The following is a 26,996-nucleotide window of genomic DNA, read 5'->3' as shown; positions in this document are numbered from 1 at the left end:
ATCATGGCTGATCATTGAATTCAATATGTACTCGTGGTAAAATTCATCTTTCAATGTTCCACTCAGTCAAACCAAACTTAGACCCAACAGTTCATAATGAAGGATTTAAGAGAAGTCAAATGCTAGTTTTGGTCAAAACCTTTGGTGATTCTTCTGCTGCAGTATTCATATGAGAAGAAACATTCTTTATTGCCTTGCCTCTGAGGCAGCATCCCTCGCTCACCACTAGGGATCAACTATTTTACAGAACAGCGGACCTAGAAATTTTGAGATTACAACTCACAGAATCCCAAAGTTCTGCCCATTGAGCCTGCATCGGCAACAATCCCACCAGGCCCTATCCCCCACCAACCCCACATATTTACCCTGCCAATCCCCCTGACGCTATGGGGCAATTTGGCATGGTCAATCAACCTCGCCCTCGCATGTTTGGACCGTGGGAGGAAACACACACAGACATGGGAAGAATGTGCAGACGCCGCACAGAGTCATCCAAGGCCAGAACTGAACCCAGATCCCTGGAGCTGTGAGGCAGCAGTGATAACCACTGTGTCACCAAGCCTCAAACACAATTAAATGACATTTTGTGGAATAAAATAGTACAGGACTTTGGCCTAGTGGTAATGCTCTGGGGATGTGGTTCAAATCCCACAGCAGCTGGTGGAATTTGAATTCAATAAATAAATCTGGAATTAAGAGCTCATCTCAGTAATAGTGACCAGAAAACTATTATCATAGAAACCCATCTGGTCCAACAATGTCCCTTTAGGAAAGGAAATCTGCCGTCCTTACCTCGTCTGCAGGTAAGTATGGCAGAAACTGCCCTGTGAAATGGAAGCCATTTTGTTCAATGGCAATTTGGGGTGGGCAACAAATGCAGCCCCTCATCAATTCCATATTTGTATTTGAAGGACGTTACTGTTCTAAGACACAATCGGCCAAAGGAAACCTTGGGCAAGAGTCCACTTTGTGTGCATGTTACCAAAATTTTGATCCAATCCATAAAGAACAGGGACCATTCCTCCAAACAGCCTTTCCTCAGAATGACAAAACTTTTACAACACAGGAGGCCACTCTGCTCACTGTGCCATGCCAATCACTGAAAGTCTGGCCTTCCTGGGCAGCATAGTGACACAATGGTTAGCACTGCTGTCTCACAGCACCAGAGACCCAGGCTTAATTTCAGCCTCAGGTCATTGTCTGTGTGGAGTTTGCATATTTTCCCCGTGTCTGCGTGGGTTTCCTCCGGGTGCTCCAGTTTCCTCCCACAGTCCGAAAGACGTGCTGGTTAGATTGATTGGCCAAGGTAAATTGACCCTAGTGTCAGAGGGATTAGCAGGGTTAATGAGGGTTACAGGAACAGGGCTTGGGCGGGATTGTGATGGGTACAGACTTGACGGGCCGAATGGCGTCCTTCTGTACTGTAGGGATTCTATGATTCCTGCACCAGTCCGGAGCCCAATCAGTCACAGCTCTCAAGTAGACAAATTTGAAACGGGATGTAACTGTGGCTTTACATCCTGGTGTCCTCCACCTTAATCCTCCACGGATCCCTGGAAGTGGCACAGGTGGATATGGTGGTCAGGACGACACCCAGCATGCCTGGCTCCATTGGCCGGGGTATCGAGTATAAAGGCTGGCAAGTTATGTTACAGCTGAATAAAACTTTACTTTGGTCACATTTGGAATATTGCGTGCTATTCTGGTCGCCATGCTTTCAGAAGGATGTGGATGCGTTGGCGAGAGCGCAAAGAAGGTTTACCAGGATCAGATCTGGAGGGTTTTAGGTACGAGGAGAGGTTGGATAGTCAGAGGCCTTTTTACTAGGGTAGAAGGGTCGACTACAAGAGGGCACAGGTTTAAGGTGAGGGGGGGTAAGTTTAGGAGAGACACTGGGGGAAATGTTTTACACAGAGGGTGGTGGGTGCCTGGAATACACTGCCAGCGGAGATGATAGAAGGCGGTACGTTAGCTACGTTCAAGGTGAATCTTGACAGACATATGAACAGGAGGCGAACAGAGGGATAGACACCATGTATCGATGCATGCTGTGGGCCGAAGGGCCTCTTCCCGTGCTGTATTATTCTTTGTTCTAATGCTAATCTCAGGTGAAACTCTTTTCCCTCACAGTGTTAAGTTTTCTCCAGTCCATTTGATGCCATCAAGAGGAAATTAATGGATTGCAAATGCCTATGAACACCTTGTGAACCAGTCATTTGTTCAGCTTTTTGACTGAGGAAAGTTTGTTTATTTGGTTTATTTGTTTACCTGGTTAAAAACTTCAAAAATCTTAGAATTAACACTACTGATGGTTAAAAAAAAACACAAACCAAAGAGGTGTGGGTTAGGTTGACTGGCCATGCTAAATTGATCCTAGTGTCCGGGGGATTAGCAGCGTAAATATGTGGGGTCCCAGGAATAGGGCCTGGGTGGGATTGTGGTTAGTGAAGACTCAATGGGCCGAATGGCTCCTTCTGATTCTGTTTTTGTACTAATTGGTGCTAATTATTGGGAAGTAAAGTGGGGTACTGCCATTTATGTAAATAATGCAATCGAGCTTCTATTAATCTGGAATGGTGCGCTGTTCGCTCCTAAACTTTTTCCCAGATTATGCAGTCAGATTCATAGGGTCATAGAAGTTTACAGCATGGAAAAAGGCCCTTTGGTCTTGCTTGTCCGTGCTGCCCTTTTTTGTAAGCCACTAAGCCAATCCCAATTGCCTGCATTTGGCCCGTACCCCTCTATACCCATCTTACCCATCTAACTGTCTAAACATTTTTTAAAAGACAAAATTGTATCTGCCTCTACTACTATCTCTGGCAGCTCGTTCCTGACACTTATCACCTTCTGGGTGGCACAGTGGTTATCACTGCTGCCTCACAGCACCAAGGACCCAGGTTTGGTTCCTGGCTTGGGTCACTGTCTGTGTGGAGTCTGCACGTTCTCCCCACGTCTCCGGGTGCTCCGGTTTCCTCCGACAGTCCGAAAGACATGCTGGGTAGGTGGATTAGCCATGATAAATTCTCCCTCAGTGTACCCGAAGAGGCCATCGGACTGTGGTGACTTTTCACAGTAACTTCAAATGCGGCGTTAATGTAAGCCTGCTTGTGACACGAATAAATAATCTTTTAAACTTGTTTTTTGTTTTCCGCGACATTCGCAGTTTAAAAAGAAAATTCAAGCCATGAATTGCTCGCGAGGGAAGCCTTTTTTTAAAATCTGCTGTAAAATTTGAAAATGACTGAACTGGGGGAATAAAAACATAAATCTCCCAGGCAAAAATAAATTTAGCATTCTGTCTGTGTGGCCTAAATCCCAACAGGTTCTGCTGCCAACTTGATTCAGTGGCCAAATCTCGCTTGTTGATAAAGCTATCTCACAGTAGGTTGCCACTCCTTAGTCTGTGCCATTTTGACGTATGAACTTGCACAGGGCAACTACTTCTTACTTCATGGGGCATCTGTGTGTGTGTGTGTGTGTGTGTGTGTGTGTGTGTGTGTGTGTGTGTGTGTGGGGCCCACCACACCCTCAGGCAACCTACTGGAAAGTACACCCTCCACTAACAACATGGCAGAGGTAGTTAGGAATCAGGTTGAAAAACTGCATGAAGAAGTAAGAATACTATTAAACGGTTTTTCATAAAACGTGCATATGTTTTTCATATATGTTAATTTTATTTCATCCACAAAACTTCCTCAAACACAGTGTTCTAGGTAATGACAGCTCTGAAGAAGTCGTAATGACTCAGACTGTTAATCTTGTTGACCTCTCCACCATTGCTGCCAGACCTGCTGAACTTATCCAGCATTTTCTGTTTTTATATCAGATCTCCAGCATCCATAGTATTTTGCTTTTATCCTAGGTATTAAGCAGGTTGCTAAAGGTAAAATGTTGCAGATGGTGGAATCTGCAACAAAAACAGAAAAATGCTGGAAAATCTCAGCAGGTCAGACAACATCTGTGGGGAGAGAATAGAGACAACGATTCGAGTCTGGATGACCCCTCGTCAGAGCTGGTGCAGTTTTCTGTTTTTGTATTAAACTGGTTGACCATGAAAATAACAGACAAACCTGGGTTCCAATTTTATAATTTGTGAAGTATCTAGGTGTCCCACTCGGACAACAAGCGACTCAGTCAACAACTTCTCATTAAGGCATCTCAATGTAATACAATTTAGTACAACGCGCCACGGTTGCTAAGATTTCAACAGCAAGCAGTAAAAAAACACAAGAAGGTGTCGAGAAGTGACCTCAACTTTCTGAATGAGACAACAATCAGCAAGAGTGGGGCAACTGTCAGCCAACATTGCTCCAGGTAGTAGGGTAGTGCACAGGGTTAAGGTCATCAAGTTAAGGTAACAAATTCCTCGCTGAGCCACAACAGACCGCCTTCGTTTCGTACCCTGAGAGATACAGAGCATTTAAGCTGTCAACGTTAGCACTCCACCGAAGTCCAGCCAAAGACTGACCGATCACACTGTAAACCAGATCAGAAACTACCGCTTCCAGGTTCCAACTCAGAACCAAGTGAATAAAACTTCCACTACTTCAGCAAATTAACATCTTCACTAATCTGCTACATGACACAATTATTTCCAAAACAGAAGCACATTATAGGCCACATACACCTCCACCTTTAAAAGCATTGGGATCCTTTCACCAAGCTTCAGAGTACATTACAAATCCCTTAAAAAGATTTAAATGCAATTCATTCTCAACTCCATTCGTGGCAGTTAGCAATTTCTCTTGTTGAAAATGCGAGAGTGTTTTAGAAAGAAGTGTATAACTTTAAAATTTAGTATTTCATTTTTGGATGATGAAAGACACTTACTACTGAGCGCAGTCGATGAGCTGGTACTCATTTGACCTTTCAAAACATGCCTTTATACCTTCATCGTCCCACAGTGCTTTCACATGATCGAAGAATTCCTGCAAATAGAAAGAAAACTTCTGTTAAAAACTGGATTCGACATTCGATCTGGTGGGGTTAGAGATAAGCATATCAGCATGGTTAACAATAATGGGTTCAGACAATAAATGGGTCAGTTTTGGATTGTAACTAGTTCTTAGGCCTCAGCCATTCACAATTTAAATTTATAACTTAGGTGGGAGCATAAGTTGAGAGGGGAAAGCCAAGAATCTGAAAAGATTTCTGGATAGATTAGGCGATTGGGTAAGTTGGCAGATGGCGTATAATGTGGGGGAATGCAAAACTATCCATTTAGACTTTTTCAAACAAGGTACATCTTTTACCAATGCATCACAGAAATCATTCTTTCTGGTTGTATCACAGCTTGGTATGGCTCCTGCTCTGACGGAGACCGTAAGAAACTACAAAGGGTCATGAATATAGCCCAATCCATCACACAAATCAGCCTTCAATCCACTGACTCCGCCTACACTTCCCGCTGCCTTGGAAAAGCAGCCAGCATAATTAAGGATCCCACACACCCCGGACATTCTCTCTTCCACCTTCTTCCACTGGGGAAAAAGATAAAGTTTTGAGGTCACGTACAAACCGATTCAAGAACAGCTTCTTCCCTGCTGCTGTCAGACTTTTGAATGGACCTGCCTTATATTAAGATGATCTTTCTCTACGCCGTAGCTATGACTGTAATACTACATTCTGCATCCTCTCCTTTCCTTAGAATCATAGAAAATTACAGCGCAGAAACAGGCCTTCTGGCCCTTCTTTTTCCTTCTTTATGAATGGTATGCTTTGTCTGTATAGCACGCAAGAAACAATACTTTTCACTGTATACTAATACATGTGAATAATAAATCAAATCAAATACAGTATTAATATTCACACACAGCGAAAGGAATTAGATCTTTTCTTGGTAATTTTCTTCTCTGGTAGAGTCCGCTGATGACCACCCAAGTGAATGTCCATGTCCAAGGTCAGATAGTGATTGTTGGCAGGTTTTCCAGTCCTTAGAGGCATCACCGACAAGCCCAATACACCTCACGTGCAGGACTCACTGGACACTAAGTATGAAAATCTTGGCCAATTCCTTCCTTCTTTCTAACCCACAAGCATGTTGAAGGTGCCTGCAGCACCTGTACCAAAGTGCCTCTGCAAACTACGTGCACTGTTACCTGAGGCACCCCTGGTCAGCATGAGTGTCCTTCCCTAGTGTGAGGTTGGTGGCAGGGGGCATTTAATTGATCAGGAGGGTGATGGGTGACGACCCTGCCACTTTTTCACCTCCACTCTAATTAAGTCCATGTGAGGGAGGCCTGCACACGGCCTCCATGCCCCAGCACCAACTGAAGCGCCTAAGTGGGCAATTAATGATCTCTTAGAGCCTCAGGCTATTAACCCAATGGCAGGTAGAAAGTTCGCAATGCAGGCAACACGACAATCAAACGGCAGCGTGTTGGTTTGCCTCCTGGGGGAAGGGTGGGCTCCTCAGTCAAAGGCGAGGGGCCCAACATTGGGAAGGCAGGGGATGTACTGAAGAGAACTACCCTCCTGCTGTACCTGCCAACCTCCCTCACCTGTGGCCCTCCCCCACTATCTCTCAATTGCATCTGGGTCCCTCCTCAATTGTCATCGGCCTGGGGAGGCTGCGGTGGCGGCAGTAACCACAGCCTCCCCAGCAGCATTGCTGAGTACAGACTCTGGTGGGATATCTGCCCTCAGGGGGGGGTCGTCCTTACAGAGGGCCTTCTCAGAAGGAGTGGGGGTCTCGCCAGTTCCCCAGCCAGCAGGACTCTGCTGCTACTGTGGGCCACGAAGGGTGAAAGATATGGGTTACACAGAGTTTACAGCAGGCCTTACCTGCAGGTTTCCAAATACAGTCAGACATATTAGATTAATGTCATTCCAAGTGAGGCAATGGATATTAATAATCTTAACTGAGAGCGGAGGAGGAGTGAGGGCAGAGAAGCAAAGATGAGAAAGGAGAGGTGAGACAGAGAAGGAGAGACCAGGAGAGGTCGTGAGAAAGAGAGTGATACAGAGAAAAACACACGCACGTTTCATTTTCAGTCGCCTAGCAACTAGCTAATAGCGAGGCACTGGCAGAGGCCCAGTGGCAGGGCTCCATCCCATCTCCTGGCTATAACAGTGGCTACACTTTTAAAGTACTTAATTTAAAGCCTGTGGGATCTCCTGAGGTTGTGAGCGGTGCTACACAAATACAAGAGTTTTTTTTAAACCGGGTAATAGACTGTTCAGGCAGTGAGTTGGAGAAGAAAACACAACAAAGGTTTTTTTTAATACCTGAAATCTAGAGAACTTTGACTTGTGAAGACAATGTTCAAGTTACTAATGTTGTCATGTTGAAGGATGCTGCGCTTCTCAACCCTTCCTCATCACCACTGGTGCAATCTAACAGGCTTCAGTTATTCCATCAAATAACCCGGCCAGTTGTTTACTTTCTGGGTTATTTTCTGGATGGTAGCACGGTGGCACAGTGCTGCCTCACTGCCACTGCTGCCTCACAGCGCCAGGGCCCCGGGTTTGGGTCACTGTCTGTGCGGAGGCTGCATGTTCTCCCCGTGTCTGCGTGGGTTTCCTCCGGGCGCTCCGGTTTCCTCCCACAGTCCGAAAGACATGCTGGTTAGGTGCATTGGCCGTGCTAAATTCTCCCTCAGTGTACCCAAACAGGCGTCGGAATGTGGCGACTGGGGGATTTTCACAGTAACTTCATTGCACTGTTAATGTAATCCTACTTGTGATACTAATAATTAAAAAAAAACAATGGAAGTGTTGATCAAGGCCCAGTTAATGGCTGTAGAGTCATTCAAATTCTTTAAGAACTGTCTCCTTGGCAGCCAAAAGCCTGGATTAATGATGTCCCTCTGGAGTTTTCCCACTGTGATGTTTGTCTGCATTGGGTAATAACTTCATTGCATGGCGAGCTCGGGGGAACAAGCAACCCTAACTGGGCACAATCTCATTCCAAGTTCTGGGACTCTGCTAATCACCACACTAATAATGAGTAATAAATAGCCAGAAATGTTGTCACGGTGAATCAATATTTAAATTACAAACAGAACAACCATCAGCAGAATTATAACTAAAAATACACTTTTCTAAAATTCAATGCTTCACCAATCAATGATTTACTACACCACTGGGGGACTACAAATATCATAATTGTAGTGCGACCAACGCACAAGTTTAGCAATCGGGTACTCACTGGATATAATGAGAGTCAAGTTATGCCCTTGTTGACTCCCAGAAGATGCTCAAGTGAAAAAGAATTAATCAGCTCCCTGTGGGCCCATTGCTATAACAATGTCATTCCAAATTCACATAGAACACGTAATCACAAAGTGTGCCAAAGTGACATCTCCAGTGTAACTGACTGCCTTTTCCAAAGCTGTACGCAAATGTGATGCACCTTCCTCTGGGTACCCTTACCACTGTGTTCAATAGGTACCCATTTATACCAGCACCACCACCACCCCCCCACCCCCAATCTATGCTTGATCTTGCATGTCAACTTTATTAAGCTACTTTCAGCTTATAAACCCATCTCTTAGCAGCACAATGCTATCTGCTGGCAAATCCAGACTTCTCATTCAAGTGATCATTCTTTGTGTGTGAACTAGTTTAAAAAGTTTAAAGTTTATTTATTAGCGTCACAAGTAGGCTTACATTAACACTGCAATGAAGTTACTGTGAAAATCCCCTCGTCACCACACTCTGGCGCCTGTTCAGGTACACTGAGGGAGAATTTAGCATGGCCAATGCACCTAATCAGCATGTCTTTTGGACTGAGAGAGGAAACCGGAGCACCCAGAGGAAACCCACGCAAACAAGGCAGAATGTATAAACTCCACGCAGTGACCCAAGCTGGGAATCGAACCCGGGTCCCTCGCGCTGTGAGGCAGCAGTGTTAACCACTGTGCCACCCCGATGCTGAAGGTTGGCTGGTGATTTAATTGCGTTGACTATCTGTGCCAACCCAATCACACCTTCCTGTAAAATGTAGCAAATGAGGACACAGATTCTAATGTCCCCAGTTAACTCAGCAGAGTGGAAAGCAAGCCTTGGGCTTTCCTGTATTATCCCGGTCGTTGGGTTTGCCTACTAAATCATCAGCTTGGTATTTATCTAGATTTAGTCACAGCTCACAACAACAATTCTACCACAATTTTCCCCATCAGGTCTCAATGATTCAAAAGTTTTACAGGTGTGACTCAGTTTATGAATGAAGTGTTTCTACCAATCCTTGTGAACCTGAGCTTATCCAAATTCCTGCTGTCCATAATCTAACTCACGCCGAGTGCCATTCATCCATCACTCCTAATTTTACTGACATGTACTGGTTCCTGGTTGGACAACAACTCATCTTTAAAATTCTCATCCTTGTTTTATAGTTTTGCCACCTGCGCCCCCCCCCCGCCCCATTTATGTAATCTCTGCCAGCCCCACAATGTTCGGACATGCCTGTGTTCTAGGCCGCACTATTCCAATATACGTCTGGCTGCTCTCACGCAGTTTACCCTCAATAAACCTGAGGTCAACCAAAACTCTGCTGCTGTTTTTAACTTGTTGCAAGTTTCCTTCACTGATTACCCCCATGCTCACTGACCTACAGCAACTCCTGTTCAAGAAATGTCTGAAAAGCTAGTAGCAGGAGTAGACCATTTGGCCCTTCGAGCCTACCCCACCATTCATTCTAAGAACATAAGAAATAGGAGGAGTAGGCCATCTAGCCCTTCGAGCCTGCCCCGCCATTCAATAAGATCATGGCTGACTGTCATGGCTCAGCTCCACTTTCCCGCCCTCTCCCCATAACCCTTAATCCCCTCTCTTATCAAAAACCCATCAACCCGCGTCTTAAAAATATTTAGCAAGGCAGCCTCCACCACTTCAACGGGCAGAGAATTCCAGAGATTCACCACCCTTTGAGTGAAGAAGTTCCTCCTCAACTCCGTTCTAAACTGCCCCCCCTTTATCTTGAGGCTGTGCCCCCTAGTCCTACTGTCCTTTCTGAGCGGGAAGAGTCTATGGTCGTGGCTGATCATTGAATTCAATATCCTGACTCCCCCCTTTCCCCTGTATCCCTTTATGACTCAAGAGCTATATTTAATTTCTCCTTGAAATCAGGCAATGTTTTGGCTTGAACTGCATTCTGTGGTAGTGAATTCCATACATTCACCACCCTCTGGGTGAAGAAATTTCTTCTCACCTCAATTCTAAAAGGTTTCCCCCTTAACCTCAAACTACGACCTCCAGTTTTGGACCCCCCCACCATTGGGAACATTCTGTCCGAATCTACCCTGTCTAACCCTGTTAAAAATTTATGAGAGCTGTATTTTATATGAGATCGACTCTTACTCTTCTAAACTTCAGTGAAAATTGATTTTAAAATTCCCATCCTTGATTTTAAGTCTCTCCAAAGCCTCATCTCTTTCTATCTCTGTAATCTTCTCCAGCCCCTCAACCCTCTGAGGTATGTGCACTCCATGAAATCTGCACTCCCAGTTTTAATTGTTCCAGTATTGATGCACGTACCCAAGCTCTTGATTACCCCTCCCTAAAAACTCACTGTGTCTTTATCTCACATTCTCCCTTTAAGTCACTCCTTAAAATCGATCTCTTTGACTAAGCTTTTGATTAGCTAACCAAATATCTCCTTACATGGTCTGAACAAAGAACAAAGAAAATTACAGCACAGGAACATGCCCTTCAGCCCTCCATGTCTGCACTGACCATGCTGCCTGACTGAACTAAAGTCCCTTACCCTTCCGAGTATTGTACCCCTCTATTCCCATCTTATTATTTGTAAGACGTCCCTTAAAAGTCACTACGTATCTGCTTCCACTACCTCCCCCGGCAGCGAGTTCCAGGCATCCACCATGCCCTGTGTAAAAAAACTCTGCCTCATACATCTCCTTTTAACCTGTGCCCTCTAGTAACTGACTCTTTTGCCCTGGGATAAAGCTTCTGACTATCCACTCTGCCCATGCCCCTCATAATCTTGTAGACGTCTACCAGGTCTCCCCTCAACCTCCGTCGTTCCAGTGAGAAAAAAAGAATTTTCTCCAACCTCTCCTCATAGCTAATGCCCTCCATACCAGGCAACATCCTGATAATTCTTTTCTGTACCCTCTCCAAAGCCTCCACATCCTTCTGGTAGTGTGGCAACCAGAATTGAACACTATATTCCAAGTATGGCCTAACTAAGGTTCTACGGTTTGGTGTCATACTTTGTTTTATTAAGGGACGGCACAGTGACACAGTGGTTAGCACTGCTGCCTCACAGTGCCAGGGACCATGGTTCAATTCCAGCCTTGGGTGACTGTCTGTGTGAAGTTTGCACATTGTCCCCATATCTGTATGGGGTTTCCTCTGGATGCTCTGGTTTCCTCCCACACTCCAGGTTAGGTTGATTGGCTAAGCTAAAATGCCCCTTACTGTCCCAAGATGTGTAAGTAAGGAGCACAGAGATTTCACAGAGTTGTGTGGCTGCAGGAGGTTATGGAGATAGGGGAGGGTGAGGGCAGCAGAAAGGGATTTAAAATAAGGAGAAATTTAAAATCAAAATGTTGCGTAACTGGGAGGCGATGCAGGTTGCAGGGATGATGAGTGAATGGGATATTGTGCGAATTAAAAGGCTGCAAAGTTTTTGAATGTTTCAATCAAACACAGGCTGGAAAACTTTCATTTCGTACTAACTTAGAAAGAGTTTGGGAGATTAACTGGTGACGGTAATCAAAATGGGTTTTATTATTTCTTCAAGTCCCAACACATTAAACTCGCTTAAAAGCTAATGGTCATAAGGCAGTGCATTTTTAATGTGGCATTGTTTTAACTCCAGGAGCTGGAGTTCTTTTGACTTTTCAGTTGTTGGAAACATGAAACAGATTTTTTTTTTATGTCCTGAAGTCCAGACATCTCTTGCTAGAGATTCTGCAGAACCTAACTGTAAAAATAGGATGTTCCATAAGGAGAAGTGAAACAAGAAGTGACATTTCCTGGATTATGTGCCGGTTTAGTTGTACCCCAGCTTCCGAGTTAGAAGATTGTGGGTTCAACAATTCCTTTTTTCAGTCCATACCGCAGAGGATCCGAGTCTATCTTTCTGTTCAGCTGGACTCAGGTCATTATTCTGTGTGAATTTGTGGGAACACATTCCTGTAAGTAGAGTTAAATTTCCTCTTCTGGTTCAAAACCTTTCGCAGTGTCACTTCATTCTAAGTGAAAATGTTTAAAATTTCTCAATGCAAACATACAGAATCATGGAATCCCTACATTGCAGGAGGCGGCCATTCGACCCATCGAGTCTGCGCTACAATCCCACCCAGGCCCTATTCCCCATAATCCCATGCATTTCCCCTCACTAGTCCCCCTGAAACAAAGGGGTAATTTAGCATGGTCAATCCACCTAACCCCCACACCTTTGGACTGTGGAAGGAAACCCTCGCAGACACGGGGACAACATTCAAAGTCTACACAGACAATGACCCAAGCTGGGAATTGAACCCGGGTCTCTGGCGCTGTAAGGCAGCAATGCTAACCACTGTGCCACCGTATCAACCATATAGTCTGAAGCAACCTGCCAGGAAGACAACATTTCATTTTAAGGGTTATAACATCAGTAATCTGTCCACTGCTTTCCAAATCGATCAATCCAAATGAAGAGTAACACTGATTATAAATGGTGACTCCTCAGGTCTTCTTGAATTTTCAATGGATAAAAGAACATAGAACATTACAGCGCGGAACAGGCCCTTCGGCCCACAATGTTGCGCCGACCAGTCTTATTTTTAAAAAAAACATTGACCCACTAATCTAAACCAATCCCTTTTCGTCCATAAACCTATCCACCAATCTCTTAAACGCCCCCAAACTAGGCGCATTTACAACTGCAGCAGGCAGGGCATTCCAGTCCCTCACCACCCTCTGGGTAAAGAACCTGCCCCTGACATCCGTCCTATAACTACCCCCCCTTAATTTAAAGCCATGCCCCCTCGTGCTAGCTTTCTCCATCCGAGGAAACAGGCTATCACCATCGACCCTATCTAAACCTCTAATCATCTTATATGTTTCTATAAGATCCCCTCTTAGCCGCCTTCTTTCCAGTGAAAACAACCCCAAATCCCTCAGTCTCTCCTCATAGGACCTCCCCTGCATACCAGGCAACATCCTGGTAAACCTCCTCTGCACCCTCTCCAAAGCCTCCACATCCTTCCTGTAATGTGGGGACCAGAACTGCACACAGTACTCCAAGTGCGGCCGCACCAGAGTTGTGTACAGTTGCAACATGACGCTGCGACTCCTAAATTCAATCCCCCTACCAATAAACGCCAAGACACCGTACGCCTTCTTAACAACCTTATCTACTTGATTCCCAACTTTCAGGGATCTATGTACACATACACCTAGATCCCTCTGCTCCTCCACTCTATTCAAAGTCCTCCCGTTAGCCCTATACTCAACACATCTGTTACTCCTACCGAAATGGATTACCTCACAAGGAATCATCCTTGTGTAAATGGGGAGGGGGAGAGGGGCGTTGGCAGAGGGGGAGGCAGCTTCTCTTCAGAAACACACATGGGATCAGAGAGCAGCTAGTCTGCATGTTTGCTAACAATGACTTTTGTTTTCCTTGCCTCCTGCTGTGCAAATATAGCTCAAACAAACAAAACAGAAAAACACACCAAGAAAAACACCCAGCGGTTGTAAAGACCCAAGGGGCCCCCTTCCACAGTCCAGCGCACACCTGAAGGCTTTGGCGTCGTGAGGAGTGCCTGATAAAATAAGGTCAAAGGTGCAGTTCACAGGCCTTGGACAGCACACACTCCCAACAGTTGCCAGCCTCAATATTTCTTTGCCAGCAGCTGTCTATGTTGGCTTACATTAACACTGCAATGAAGTTGCTGTGAAAATCCCCTAGTCGCAACATTCCAGAGCCTGCTTTGGTGCATTGAGAGAGAATTTAGCATGGCCAGTGCACCTAACCAGCACACCGTTCAAACTGTGGGAGGAAACCGGAGCACCCGGAGGAAACCCACACAGACACAGGGAGAACGGGCAGACTCCACACAGACGGTGACCCAAGCCGGAATCGAACCAGGGCCCCTGGTGCTGTGAGGCAGTAGCGCTAATCACTATGCCACCATGTCATGGAATTATCAATAGTCTGCATTGATGCAGCACATTTTAAAGCAGTAAAGTCCCAAGGTGCTTGACAAATGCAATACGAAACAAAGTCTGAGACCAAGCCACACAAAAAGACATTTGGCCAGAAGCAAGACCAAAAACGGTAGTATTTTTTTAGGAGTGATCTCGAGACAGAGGGTGAGATTGTCCAGGAAGGAACTTCAGGGATTTGGGCCTCGGCAGCTGAAGGAGCAGTCACCAATGGCAGAATGGTTAAAATTAGGGATACACTGGTGACCAAAACCAAAGGAGCAACAAATATCTTGTGGAACTGTAGATCTGTAAGAGGTCACAGGGAGAGGGGTGAGGTCATAAAAGGTTTGAAAATGAGGATGCGAAATTTTAACGTTGAGGCTTGCTAAGCCAGGGATCAGTGAAGTCAGCAAGCACGTGTGTGATAGCTGAATGGGGCTGGATGCGAGTTTTAATATCAGCAGCAGAGCTTTAGACGAGCTCAAGTGAATGAAACAAGATTGTCCCATAATGCTGGAGTAGACCATAATACTCAACGAGCTTGTTCAGTGTGACCATGGCTGACCTTGGAATTAAATTTCACCTTCTTGCCTGCTCCCATAATGGTGGAATCCCTAAGACATCAAAAATCTGTCTATCTCAGCCTCAAACGTATTCACTGATGGATCAGCTTTCTGGGGTAGTGAATTCCAAAAATTCTCAACCCTCTTTTGAGTGAACAGCTAATGTTCTGGGGACCGGGGTTCGAATCCCACTATGGCAGATGGCAGGAGCTGAATTCAAAAAAAGAAAGTCTGGAATTAAGAATCTACTGATGACTATGAAACCATTGTCGTTCGTCGGAAGAACCCATCTCATTCACTGAGAAGGAAATCAGGGAATGAAATCTGCCATTCTTACCTGGTCTGATCTACATGCGACTCCAGCACAATAGCAATGTGGTTGACTCTCAACTGCCCCCGGGTGGCCAGGGATGGGCAATAAATGCTGGCCAGCCAACAATGTCCATGTCCCATGAATGAATAATAAAAAAAATTCTCCTCAGTTCAGTCCTAAATGATCAGCCCCTTATCCTCAGATTATGGCCCTGTGTTTTACATCCTCCCAGCTGTGGAAACACCCTCTCAAACCCCTTCACAATCCTGAAGGTTTCTTTGAGATCACCTTTCATGATTCTAAACTCCAAAGAACATAGACTCAATTTACTCAGCCTGTTATTATAGGTGTCAAATATAAAGTCACCATAGTCCAAGATGACCATAGGCTGACTGGTGACGATTTAATCCGAGGATCACAACCTTGATGAGAGGCAAGGTTGAGAAGGTGGGGCCTTCATGAATAACCTCAACCATACGAGAAGTGACCCTAAGCTGTTGGCATCGCTTTGCATAACTGATCAGCTGTCCAGCCAACTGAGCTATATCGGTCACCATAGAACAATCCCACCAACCCAGGGTCCAATCTAATGAACCTTCACTGTACTGTCTCCAACGCCAGTACATTCTTTCTTGAAAATGGAGACCAAAACTGCACATTGTGCTCCAGGTATGTCTCACCAAAAACCTATACAAGACTTCTTTATTCCTGTACTCCAATCCGCTTGTAATAAAGGCCAACATGTCATTTGCCTTCCTAACTGCTTGCTGTTCCAGCATGCTAATTTTTCAAGTTCCTTGTACAAGCACACCCCAAATCTCTTTGAACATCAACTTTCAACAGTTTCTTACCTTTTTAAAAATATTCTGCTTTTCTATTCTTGCGACCAAAATGAATAACTTCACATTTTCTTACATTATACTTCACCTGCCACCTTACTGCCCACTCACATAACCTGCCGAAATCTCTTTGCAGCCTTTCTGTATCCTCCCTATTGCTTATCTTTGCACCTAATTTTGTAGTATTAGAAAATATTACTCTCTCTCTACATCCAAGTCATTAATATGGATTGTAAAATAGCTGAGGCTCCAGCACTGATCTTTGCGGTACTCCCCTATTCACTGTTGCCCACATGTAAATGACCTGTTTGCTTCCTATCTGTGAACCAATCCTCTATCCATTAATACATTACCCCCAATCCCATAAGCCTATTAGCTGATAGAATGCCTTTTGGAAATTCACGTACACTAGATCTACTGGTTCCCTTTTATGTGCCCTACTAGCTACATCCTCAAAAAACACTAATAAGTTTATCAAACAGGAATTCCCTTTGGTAGAGCTATGTTGGTCTAATACTTGCTTAATAACAGATTCCAGCATTTTACCAACAATTGGCGTTAGGCTAAGTGGCCTATTGCTTTAACAGGACACCCATGAATTTCCATTGCATTAGTCCATGAATATGCTGGGCAAAGTACTGCAGCAATTTGCCACTGTCTTCCCCACTGCCCCCCAATTATTTCATGGGATGCTGGTGCCACTGGCAAGGCTCATCCCTAATTGCCCTTGAACCAAGTGGCTTACCAGGCCATTTCAGAGGGCAGCTAAGAGTCCAGGGTCACATATAAGCCACACCAGGTAAGATTTCCAGATTGGTTTTCATGGTCATCATTAGATTTTTAATTCCAGATTAAATTCTGCGATGGTGGGATTTGAACCCGGGTTCCCAAAGCATCACCATGTACGTATCTCTACCGTGACAATACCACCGTGCCACCGCCTCCCCTCCTGCAATAAGAGTGACCTCTCACTCTTTAAAGCCTGCCATCAGGATTTCTGAAAGGATTTATAGGCTGATGTTGCCAAGCAGGTTGACTGTTATGCACACACCTTCCACGGCCATCAAGCCCTGAAGAGGGACTTTGACCCGGATTTTCCAGCCCAGAGGCTGGGACACTATCACTGCACCACAAGACTTCCTTAAATATTAAGCTGGGAAACGGTTTTGATGGGTTGAGTGAGAACAAAGATGGGAACTTGTTTCTGTGCCCTTTTCTCCAAATAGCGTTGATCAGTTGAAAGCATGGGAGACAGACAGAGGAGACAACCTACCTATTCCAAATGTTCATCTGAAAGTGGAAGAGCAAGCCTATATCCTATCATCTCTGCAACACATTGCACTGATGAATTAATCCACAAGCACACCGATCGCATCTGAAGAGTTTTATTATAACTTTCCTTAGGATCTGTGCAGTGCATGAAGTATCACAGAGTTAATGAGAAGGTTAACAGAGATTATTGAGATGCAGTTGTATGGCATTATATAGCGACTAATACATTTACTCACCAGATGTGCCTTTTGGCAGCCCTTGATATTATATATTATAGTAAACATGATAAGCTACATAATATATGACATTACTGAGCAGCTCATGTAACAAAACAACTGCCAGAATTTTTTAAAAAATCTTCAAGTTTGCACCAACAGCATTGCTAAATTGAATTACAGCCTTGGGTCTTACAGCCAGCTATCTATTCAATATTTTTGTTCACTGTATAGCATGTTTACGAGCACACTTACCTCTGAGAAGCATTCTAGTCAAAAGTGGATAAAGTACTTGCAAGACAAATCGGAGGCATAAATGATCAAGTTCATGATTTATACAAATAGCCACTGGACATCATTATTTGATTTGATTTATTATTGTCACATGTATTAGTATGCAGTGAAAAATATTGTTTCTTGCACGCCATACAAAGACAAAGCATACCGTTCATAGAGGAGGAAAGGAGATGGTGCAGAATGTAGTGTTACAGCCATTGCCAGGGTGTAGAGAAAGACCACCTGAATGTGAAGTAAGTCCATTCAAAAGTCTGATGACAGTAGGGGAGAAACTGTTCTTGAGTTGGTACAGACTTTTGTATCTTTTTCCTGATGGAAGAGGGTGGAAGAGAGAATGTCCGGGGTCCTTGATTATGCTGGCTGCTTTCCATGGCAGCGGGATGTGTCGACGGAGTCAATGGATGGAAGGCTGGCTTGCGTGATGGACTGGATTTTGTTCACAATCCTCTGTACCTTTTTGCAGTCTTGGACAGAGCAGGAGCCATACCAAGCTGTGACACAACCAAAAAGAATGCTTTCTACGGTGCATGTGTCGAAGTTCGTGAGAGTTGTAGCTGACATGCCAAATTTCTTTTGTCTCCCTTGACCGTAGAGGCACTGGTGGGCTTTCTTAACTATAGTGTTGATATGGGAGGACCAGGATAAGTTGTTAGGGATCTGGACACCTAGAAACTTAAGGCTTTCGACCATTTCCACTTCATCCCCAGAGGGGAAACAAAACAGTAATGTCAGAGGGAGTGTGTAGATTCTAGTATCTAGAATTAGATACTAGTTGACACTGGTGTGGGGGGAACACTCACTCCCTCGTTATTTACAGATTTTTAGCAAAAACACAGAAATTCCCCCATCAGGCAATTAGCAAATACTTCATTAGTCGATTCAATCCTTTGGGACACGTTAATAGTGCATTATGCCTAATACAAAGTGAATATTTAAAATAAATCCTGGCAAACACTGTTGAGAATGGCAATCAAAAACTAGCCTACCGTAAAAGACACAGATAAAAGCGACACACTAAGACTTCAGAATCAAAAAAAACACAGACAAGTCAACTGCAATACTCTGGCAGACTGCTTATTCAGCCCGGCTATAACTACAGACTTGATTCACATTGACCCATGTGGTCTGACTGGTAAATTTACAGATGATTCAAAAATTGGGGGAGTAACAGATAGTGAGAAGGATTGTCAGAAGATACAGCAGGTTATAAATTGGCTGGAGACCTGGGCCAAAAGGTGGCAGATGGAATTTAACCCGGACAAATATAAGTGGATGGGATTTGGAAGGTCTACTGGAGAAGGAAAGTAAATGGTAGAGTCCTTAAAAATGTTAGCAAACAGAGGGATCTAGGCATACAGATCCACAGTTCCCTGAAGGTGGCAACTCAGGTGGACAAGGTGGTCAAGAAGGCGTACGACATTCTGCCTTCGTTGGTCAGGATGTTGAGTACAGGAATTGGAAAATAATGCTATAGCTGTATAAGACTTTGGTTCGGCCATATTTGGAGTATTGTGTACAATTCTGGTTGCCACACTACCGGAAAGATGTTGAAGCATTGGAAAGGGTGCAGAAGAGGTTCAACAGGATGTTGTCTGGTTTGGAGGATATGGACTATGACGAAAGGATGGATTGTTTTCATTGGAGCATCAGAGGATGAGAGGGGACCTGATGGAGTTTACAAGATTATGACAGGCTTGGAGAGAGTGGATAGTCTTTTTCCCAGGATCGAAGGGCCAATTACTTGGGGGCATAGGTTGAAAGTGAGAGGGGGAAAGTTTTTTTTTTAACACAGAGGGTGGTAAATGCCTGGAACATGCTGCCGGAGGAAGTGGTGGAAGCAGATTCTATAACAACATTGAAGAGGCCTCTGGATAGATATGTGAAAAGTAGGGAATAGACACACAGAGGCAAGAAGATATTAGAGAGGCATTGGTGTCGGCACAGACTTGGTGGGCCGAAGGGCCTGTGCTCTACTGTTTTTTGTTCTTTGATTGCCAGCCTTCCCCTTAAATTGGTTTCTCCCTGCACCATTTAAATCAGCCTCCCATCCACTGACTCCGTCTATATTTCATGCTGCCTCGGGAAAGCAGCCACGTACCCCAGACATACAATCATAGAGGTTTACAGCTTGGAAACAGGTCCTTTGGCCCAACTTGTCCATGCCACCCTTTTTTTTTAAAACCCCTAAGCTAATCCCAATTACCTGCATTTGGCCCATATAAACTCATCTTACCCATGTAACTATCTAAATGCTTTTTAAAAGACATAATTGTACCCGTCTCTACCACTACCTCTGGCAGCTTGTTCCAGACACTCTGCTCTCTCCCACCTTCTTCTGTCAGAAAAATGATACAAAAATCTGAGGACGTGTACCAGCTGACTCATGAACAGTTTCTTCCCTGCTGCCATCAGACTTTTGGATGGATCTACCATATATTAAGCTGATCCTTCTCTACGCTATGACTATGACACTACATTCTGCACCCTCTCCTTTCCTTCTCTCTGAACGCTGCTCCTTCATCAACTCCACTCATCTGATGAAGGAGCAGTGCTCCAAAAGCTCATGATTCCAAATAAACCTGTTGGACTTTAACCTGGTGTTGTGAGACTTCTTACTGTGCCCACCCCAGTCCAACGTGGGCATCTCCACATCTTTTCTATGAACGGGATGCTTTGTCTGTATCGCGCACAAGAAACAATGTTTCTCATTGTGTTCTAATACATGTGTGACAATAATAAATCAAATCACAGTAATAGCTTGTGCTGGAGTAACTGTATCACATGGAAGTGGTTGCTTTTCTGGCAAGAATCTAGATGGTGAGTATCAGGCGTTTTTTTTGAATGGTTGCAGCCAAGCCTGCTCCTGGCTACATTTGGACAGCTTCTATGAAGAGCTGTTATCAGAGAGCAATCATGTGGCAGTCTAAGTCTTTCCTCAGGCTTTGGTTGCACAATTGTGGGGCACTTTCCAGAGACTTCAACAACATGTCAAATCTTGGCGAGAACTATTTAAAACAGGAGGGCATGAAAGGCAATACCAGTTCCGTCTACACCCAATTTCCTGCTGGGCACCATTGAGAACCAGGACCCTGGGCAACTTTCCCCGATCTCTGCTAATTGTAGCAAACCTGCTGCTTAGAACAAACCCCTTAGCTGACCTGAGTTCAACAACTCATTCAGCATTAAGTTGAATATGTTTTCAATAGTAATTAGGAATGAACTATAAAATCTGGCCTTGCCAGCGATATCTGGAATGAATTTTGAAACAGTTCTGCTTCACAAGATTCGGCTCCTCACTGCTTTTGTCAGTTGCGATGCTGGGGGAGCTAGCAGTAGCTATAAGGCCCTCTATTCTTCTTGAAGCCAGCTAAGATATATCTCATGCTGCCTTCATTGAGATAGGCAAACTCAGCGAAGATCAGTAATGGAAGCTTGCCTTTGCCTGGTACGTACAACACCGTGCTGAACGCTTATAGAAGCATAGAAAAGTCATGATGCAGAAAGAGGCTGTTCAGCCCAGTCTGTGCCAGCCAAAAAAAAGAGAAAAAAGCAGCCAGCCGCTCATTTTAATCCCATTTTCCAGCCTTAGGTCTGTGGCCTTGCAGTTTACAGCACTTCCAGATGTGGATCCAGGCATCTTTTAAATGAGTTGATCATTACACCTGCAACCACCAACTCAGACAGTGCATTCCAGGCACCCAGCACCCTCTGGGTGATGCAGTTTTCCCTCATGACCCCTCTAATCCTTGTACCAATCACCTTCAATCAACTCAACAATTGCAGGAGTATTTAATGAACGGTGGGACATGAGGAAGCTCGGAGGAACAGATGGGGTACTTATTGAGGAGTACAGATCCCTGAAGGCAGCAGAGCAGGTGAATAGGGTTGTGAAGAAGACAAAAGGGGCATTTGCTTTTATCAGTCGTGGCTGAGAGTACAAGAGCAAGGAGGTAATTTTGGAGCTGTACCAAATGCCCATGACCGCTGAAGCGTTCTCCAACAAGAAGAGAACACTGTTGCCTCGTGACTGTCGAGAGGTGTTCATTCATCCATTGTCATAGCATCTGTATGGTCACTTCAGCAGTCAGGGGCATTTGGCCTCCGATTTTTGGGTAAGCATTTTCCAAGGCGGCTTTCACGACACACAACAGCGCAGAGTCACTGAGCAGAAACTGATAGCCAAGTTCCGCACACATGAAGACGGCCTCAACTGGGATCCTGGGTTCATGTCACACCATCTGTAACCCCCATGACTTGCCTGGCTTGCAAAATCTCACTAACTGTCCTGTCCGGAGACAACACACACCTCTTTAACCTGTGCTTAACGCTCTCTCCACTCACATTACCTGTACCTTTAAGACTTGATTGCCTGTAAAGACGCGCATTCCAACCATTATTTTGTAAATTGGATTTGTGTCTCTATATGCCCTGTTTGTGAACTGAACTCCCACTCATCTGACGAAGGAGCAGTGCTCGAAAGCTAGTGGATCTTGCTACCAAATAAACCTGTTGGACTTTAACCTGGTGTTATGAGATGTCTTACGTTGTTTTCTTCAGAGCACAGCAGGCTGACTGGGATATGTTTGAGGCGTACAAGATTATGAGGACTATGGATAGGAAGCAGTGTTCTCCTAGGTTGAGGGCTCAATCATGATGGGGCATAGTTTGAGGGTGAGGGGCGGGAGATTCAGAGAGAATTTGTGAAAAAGGAACATTCACTCAGAGGGTGGTGAGAATCTGGAATGCACTGCCTGGGAAGGTAATGGAGGCTGGAAACCTTACAACCTTTCAAAAAATTTTGGGTGGGCACTTGAAAAATAGTAACATTCACGGATATGGGACAAATGCTGGAAAATGGGATTAGCAGGACTTTAGTGGTAGTTATTGTCAGTGCAGACTCAATGGGCCATAGGCCTTTTCTGTGCTGTATGACTCTATGTGACTGATTGTTAAGTGTGCTCTGAAATGGCCCAGCCACTTGGTTGGGAGCACTGGGAGCAATTAAGGATGGTAAATAAATGCTGGCAATAAGTAAAAAAAAAGTCTCTGCACAACAAGTGGAGAGAATCTGTGGCATCAGGTGAACAAACAGAACAAGACTATGCCAACTCTTCAACTGGCAGGGTGGACCACGCGTAAGGAATTGACAGACAATTGGTGGATCACGTTACTCACAGGAACGCAAGCCTCACGATGGTGGAACCTTTCACTGTGCATTCCCTCGATCAATCAGCCTCAAACACGACAAGTTAATATCAGGATTACTTGCGCTGAAAGACCAGTTCTGTGAGGAGCTTAACACCGCTGTCAGTAAAAAGCCCAAGCTCATCTTTCAATGCAAGAATGGGCACAAAACTAGGGGGCATGGCTCCTGCTTCAGACATCATGGCCTGGGAAAAATGAGTGAGCTTTGCTGCTGCCATGAGCTTTGTATAAAACCGAGGGCGGCGCGGTGGTTGGCAGTGCTGCCTCGCAGCGCCAGGGACCCGGGTTCAACTCCCGGCTTGGGTCACTGTCTGTGCGGAGTCTGCACCTTCCCTACTGTGTCCGCATGGGTTTCTTCCCACAATCCGAAAAAACGTGCTGGTTCGGTGGATTGGCCGTGGTAAATTCCCCCTCAGGGTACGCGCTGGAGTGTGGCAACTAGGGGATTTTCACAGTAACTTCATTGCAGTGTTAATGTAAGCTTACTTGTGACTAATAACTAAACTTTGACTTTACTAACAACTCCTTTCAGGACAATTCATGTGACGATGGCTCCTGGAGATATCTAGGATCAGGCGCACTGGCCCCACCTGGATTTGATCATTTGATCTCTGAGCAGCATTCTCAACACACACACACACACACACACACACACACACACACACACACACACACACACACACACACACACACACACACACACACACAGAGCTACCACAGCGCTGACTGTGATACTGATCAGTCCCTGGTGTGCACCAGGGTTAGTCTGTAAATGTTGAAGAGTTTACATTCAAAGTAGAAATTCATGAATCGACATCAGCCATGGTGCCTGCCGGTTTTTCTCAAGTTAATTGAAAGGGTGCTTTCTGACAATTCCACGGAGAATGCAGATACGAAATGGAACATACTTTAGGACACCACCAACAATCCTGACTGTCAACATATGGGGAGTAAGGGTACAAAAATACCGACTGGTTTGAGGTTCATATCACTGTGGTGGAACCCTATCATTAAAGCCAAGCGATCTGTTCTCAATAATTACAGGGCAGATCCAAACGTGAAGTCTCCAAATGCACTAAAAGCCCGCTCGATATAACATCCAACAGACTGCTTGGTGGTGTGTTAATCACTACTGGCTGCTACTTTGCCAGGATATCTCCCTGTCCTTTCACACAGGAAACACTATGGACTTTATGAAGGAATGAAAAAAGGAACAGGTCCATCAGTAAAGAAAACCACACCAGTGAAAACAAGGCAGGGGAAGTCATCACCAACTTCAACAGGTAATTGGGACAGATGGATGGAACACTACCTGGAATTGTACTCTAGGGAGAACACATTCACCAAAGAATCTCTGGACACCATAGAAAGTTTACCCGTCAAAGCAGGACTGGATATCAAATCCACAACCAAAGCTATTGACTTGCATGGTCCAGGAGCTGGTGCTATACTGTCTGAACACATCAAGCATGGGAGACCGATACTGCTGCACAGTCTACATCAACTTCTCTGTCTCTCTCTGCTGGGAGGGGGCAGTGCCCCAGGATATATGCGTGGTGCAAAGAAGGTGAACCGGTACAAGGACAAGGGTGACTGCAGCAACTGCAATAACCATTGAGGCATCGCCCCGCTGAGCACTGTGGGAAAAGTATTTTGATCGCTCTGTCCTTGTCGGATTGCAGATCCTGGCTGAACACATCTGGCCTGAATCCCAGAATTGGTTTGAGAACTGGAAGATCTACAATTGACATGATCTCCTCAGTCTGGCAGCTGCAAGAGGAACGCTGTGAACAAAGGAGACCACTATCAATCTCACCAAGCCACCAAAGGCTGTCAACTGCGCTGCCCCCATCGCTGCTGTCGCCTCACAACCACAATACAAAAGACTGCTGAGAAATGGACAAAGTGATCAAAAAGACAACCTTCCTGCAAAGGTCCACCTCTCCTCTGAATGTAAGCCCTCAATGCAGTAGGCAGTGCAGTAATGGTATTGTCACTGGGCTAGTAATCCAGTGAACCAGGGCAAAGCTCTGGGAACACAGGGTTGAAATCCCAACACGGCAGATGATTAAATTTGAATCGAAATTTGGAAATAAAAGTCTCTTGACGAACATGAAACCATTGTCGACTGTCATAAAGACCCATCTGGTTCATTAATGTTCTTTAGGAAATCTGTTGGTCTGGTCTATATACGACTCCAGAGCCACAGCAATGTGGTTGACTCTTAAATGCCCTCAAGGATGGGCAATAAATGCTGGCCCAAACAGTGATGTGCCCACATTCCATGAATGAGTTAAAAAAAAAGTCTACGATCAGTAGTTATCCACGACAGCCTGATTAAAATCAGAAACTTAGTTGAGGCCATGAACACAAACACAAGCTCTCTCTCACTCCCTAACACAAAACAATGTTGCTGCAACACATCACCGAACCTCAAAAGAATTTGAAGGTAAGTTCCACTGGGTGAAGTCTAAAGCCCATTTATAACTGGGTTCTTTTATGTTCTTGAGTGGCTTTAGCAACCTATTTTTGAGTTTAGTCGTTCGGTCTGTCTAAATGATTGTTCAGATGAGAGAGTGGAACCTCAAGATACTCAACAAGTTTAAACTATTGCTATGGCTACTCAGATATTAATATATTTAAAGTTTTAGACTTGGCTGTCCACTGTCTGCTGAAATGATCAAACTGCAAGCCGCAGAGCACAGTTTCATTATACAAAACAATAGATCCATTTTTAATTTTGCAGTTTGGCTTTTATGATTGGATCAGCATATCTATACCAGCTTGTGATGGCGTTTGAGTTGGAAGATTGACAGAAAAGCCAGAGATCAAGTAAGTCCTTTGTTACAAGAGCATGCAGTCAGTTACTGCTACTTAGTCACATCATTTTACATATAGTGAAACGATGCAACACGTACTGGAGAGGCTGGATAGACTGGGACTTTTTTTCCTCTGGAATGCAGCAGACTTAGGGGTGTTCTTACAGAGGTCTATAAAATAATGAGGGGCTAGATAGTCATTAGACATAATCACTGTCTTATCCCAAAGGTAGGGGAGTCTAAAACTAGAGGGCATAGGTTTAAGGTGAGAGGGGAGAGATACAAAAGGATCCAGAAGGGCAATTTTTTCACACAGAGGATGGTGAGTGTCTGGAATTAGCTGCAGAGGTAGTAGTAGAGGTGAGTTTAATTTTGTCTTTTAAAAAGTATTTAGACAGTTACATGGGTAAGATGGGTATAGAGGGATATGGGCCAAACGTGGGCAATTGGGATTAGCTTAGTGGTTAAAAAAAAAGGTGACACGGACAGGTTGGACTAAAGGGCCTGTTTCCAGGCTGTAAACCTCTATGACTCTATGCTGCCTCAATGTTACCGCCTCCTCTCACGGGTGGTGAAATCATCACCACTGTCCGTTCCAACTTCTCAACCATCCAACTGACTTAGCAATTTCTCCAGGAAATTGAGTCAACCTCTGGTCCATACCAGCACTCTGTTGAATTTTATTTTAGAGAATGTCAATCATTTAGAGTCCTCAAAAGGTTGACACTCCACTGCAGTACTAACAGAGTGCTGTACTGCCAGAGATGCTGCCTTTCAGTTGCTACTCTATACCAAAGGCCCTGCCAGCTCTCTTGTGTGAACAGAAGTAGGGATCATAGTTTGAGGGTAAGGGGTAAACCTTTTAGGACCGAGCTGAGGAAAAATTTCTTCACGTAGAGGGTGGGCATGTGTGGAATTCACCACCACAGAAAGTAGTTGAGGCCAATGTGATTTCAAGAAGAAATTCGATATAGCTCTTGCGGCTGAAGGGATCAAGGGATATTAGGGGGGTGGGGGGGGGATCAGGATATTGAATTTGATGACCAGCCATAATCGTAATGAATGGTGCAGCAGGCTCGAATGGCTAAACAGCTTACTCCTGCTTCTAGTATCTATGTTTCTAACATAAAGGATTCCATGGCATCCCAGTGTCCTGACCGATATTTATTACTTATTCAACATCCCAAAGCCAGATTAACACCTTGTTGTTAGGGAGAGCTTGCTGTGTTACTGTGTTCCCTCCATTGGAACAGTGCTGTGCTTCAGAAAGGAGCTCATTTATTGTAAAGCTCTGTTGGACATCGTGAGGTCGGGAAAGGCGAACATGGTTCCTTTTGCAAATAAATTCTGAACTGGACTGCAAACTTCAGGTT

General features: G+C 44.7%; 1 protein-coding gene across 2 annotated transcripts in view; it reads right to left on the bottom strand.

Moving 5' to 3' along the window:
- The window catches only part of LOC145346845 (guanine nucleotide-binding protein G(s) subunit alpha), a 360,141-nt gene that overhangs the window by 103,410 nt on the left and 229,735 nt on the right, over positions 1–26,996 (bottom strand). For both annotated transcript variants that reach the window (XM_080194671.1, XM_080194672.1), the window contains exon 5: positions 4,831–4,928. In XM_080194671.1, the coding sequence (XP_080050797.1) occupies positions 4,831–4,928 (98 nt within the window). The remainder of the gene's footprint in view (positions 1–4,830; positions 4,929–26,996) is intronic.

The sequence above is a fragment of the Carcharhinus amblyrhynchos genome, chromosome 8 (genome assembly GCF_965287045.1).
Source record: "Carcharhinus amblyrhynchos chromosome 8, sCarAmb.v2.hapA, whole genome shotgun sequence".
In the NCBI taxonomy this organism is placed as follows: Eukaryota; Metazoa; Chordata; class Chondrichthyes; order Carcharhiniformes; family Carcharhinidae; genus Carcharhinus; species Carcharhinus amblyrhynchos.
This window is presented reverse-complemented; position numbering and strand designations above follow the sequence as displayed.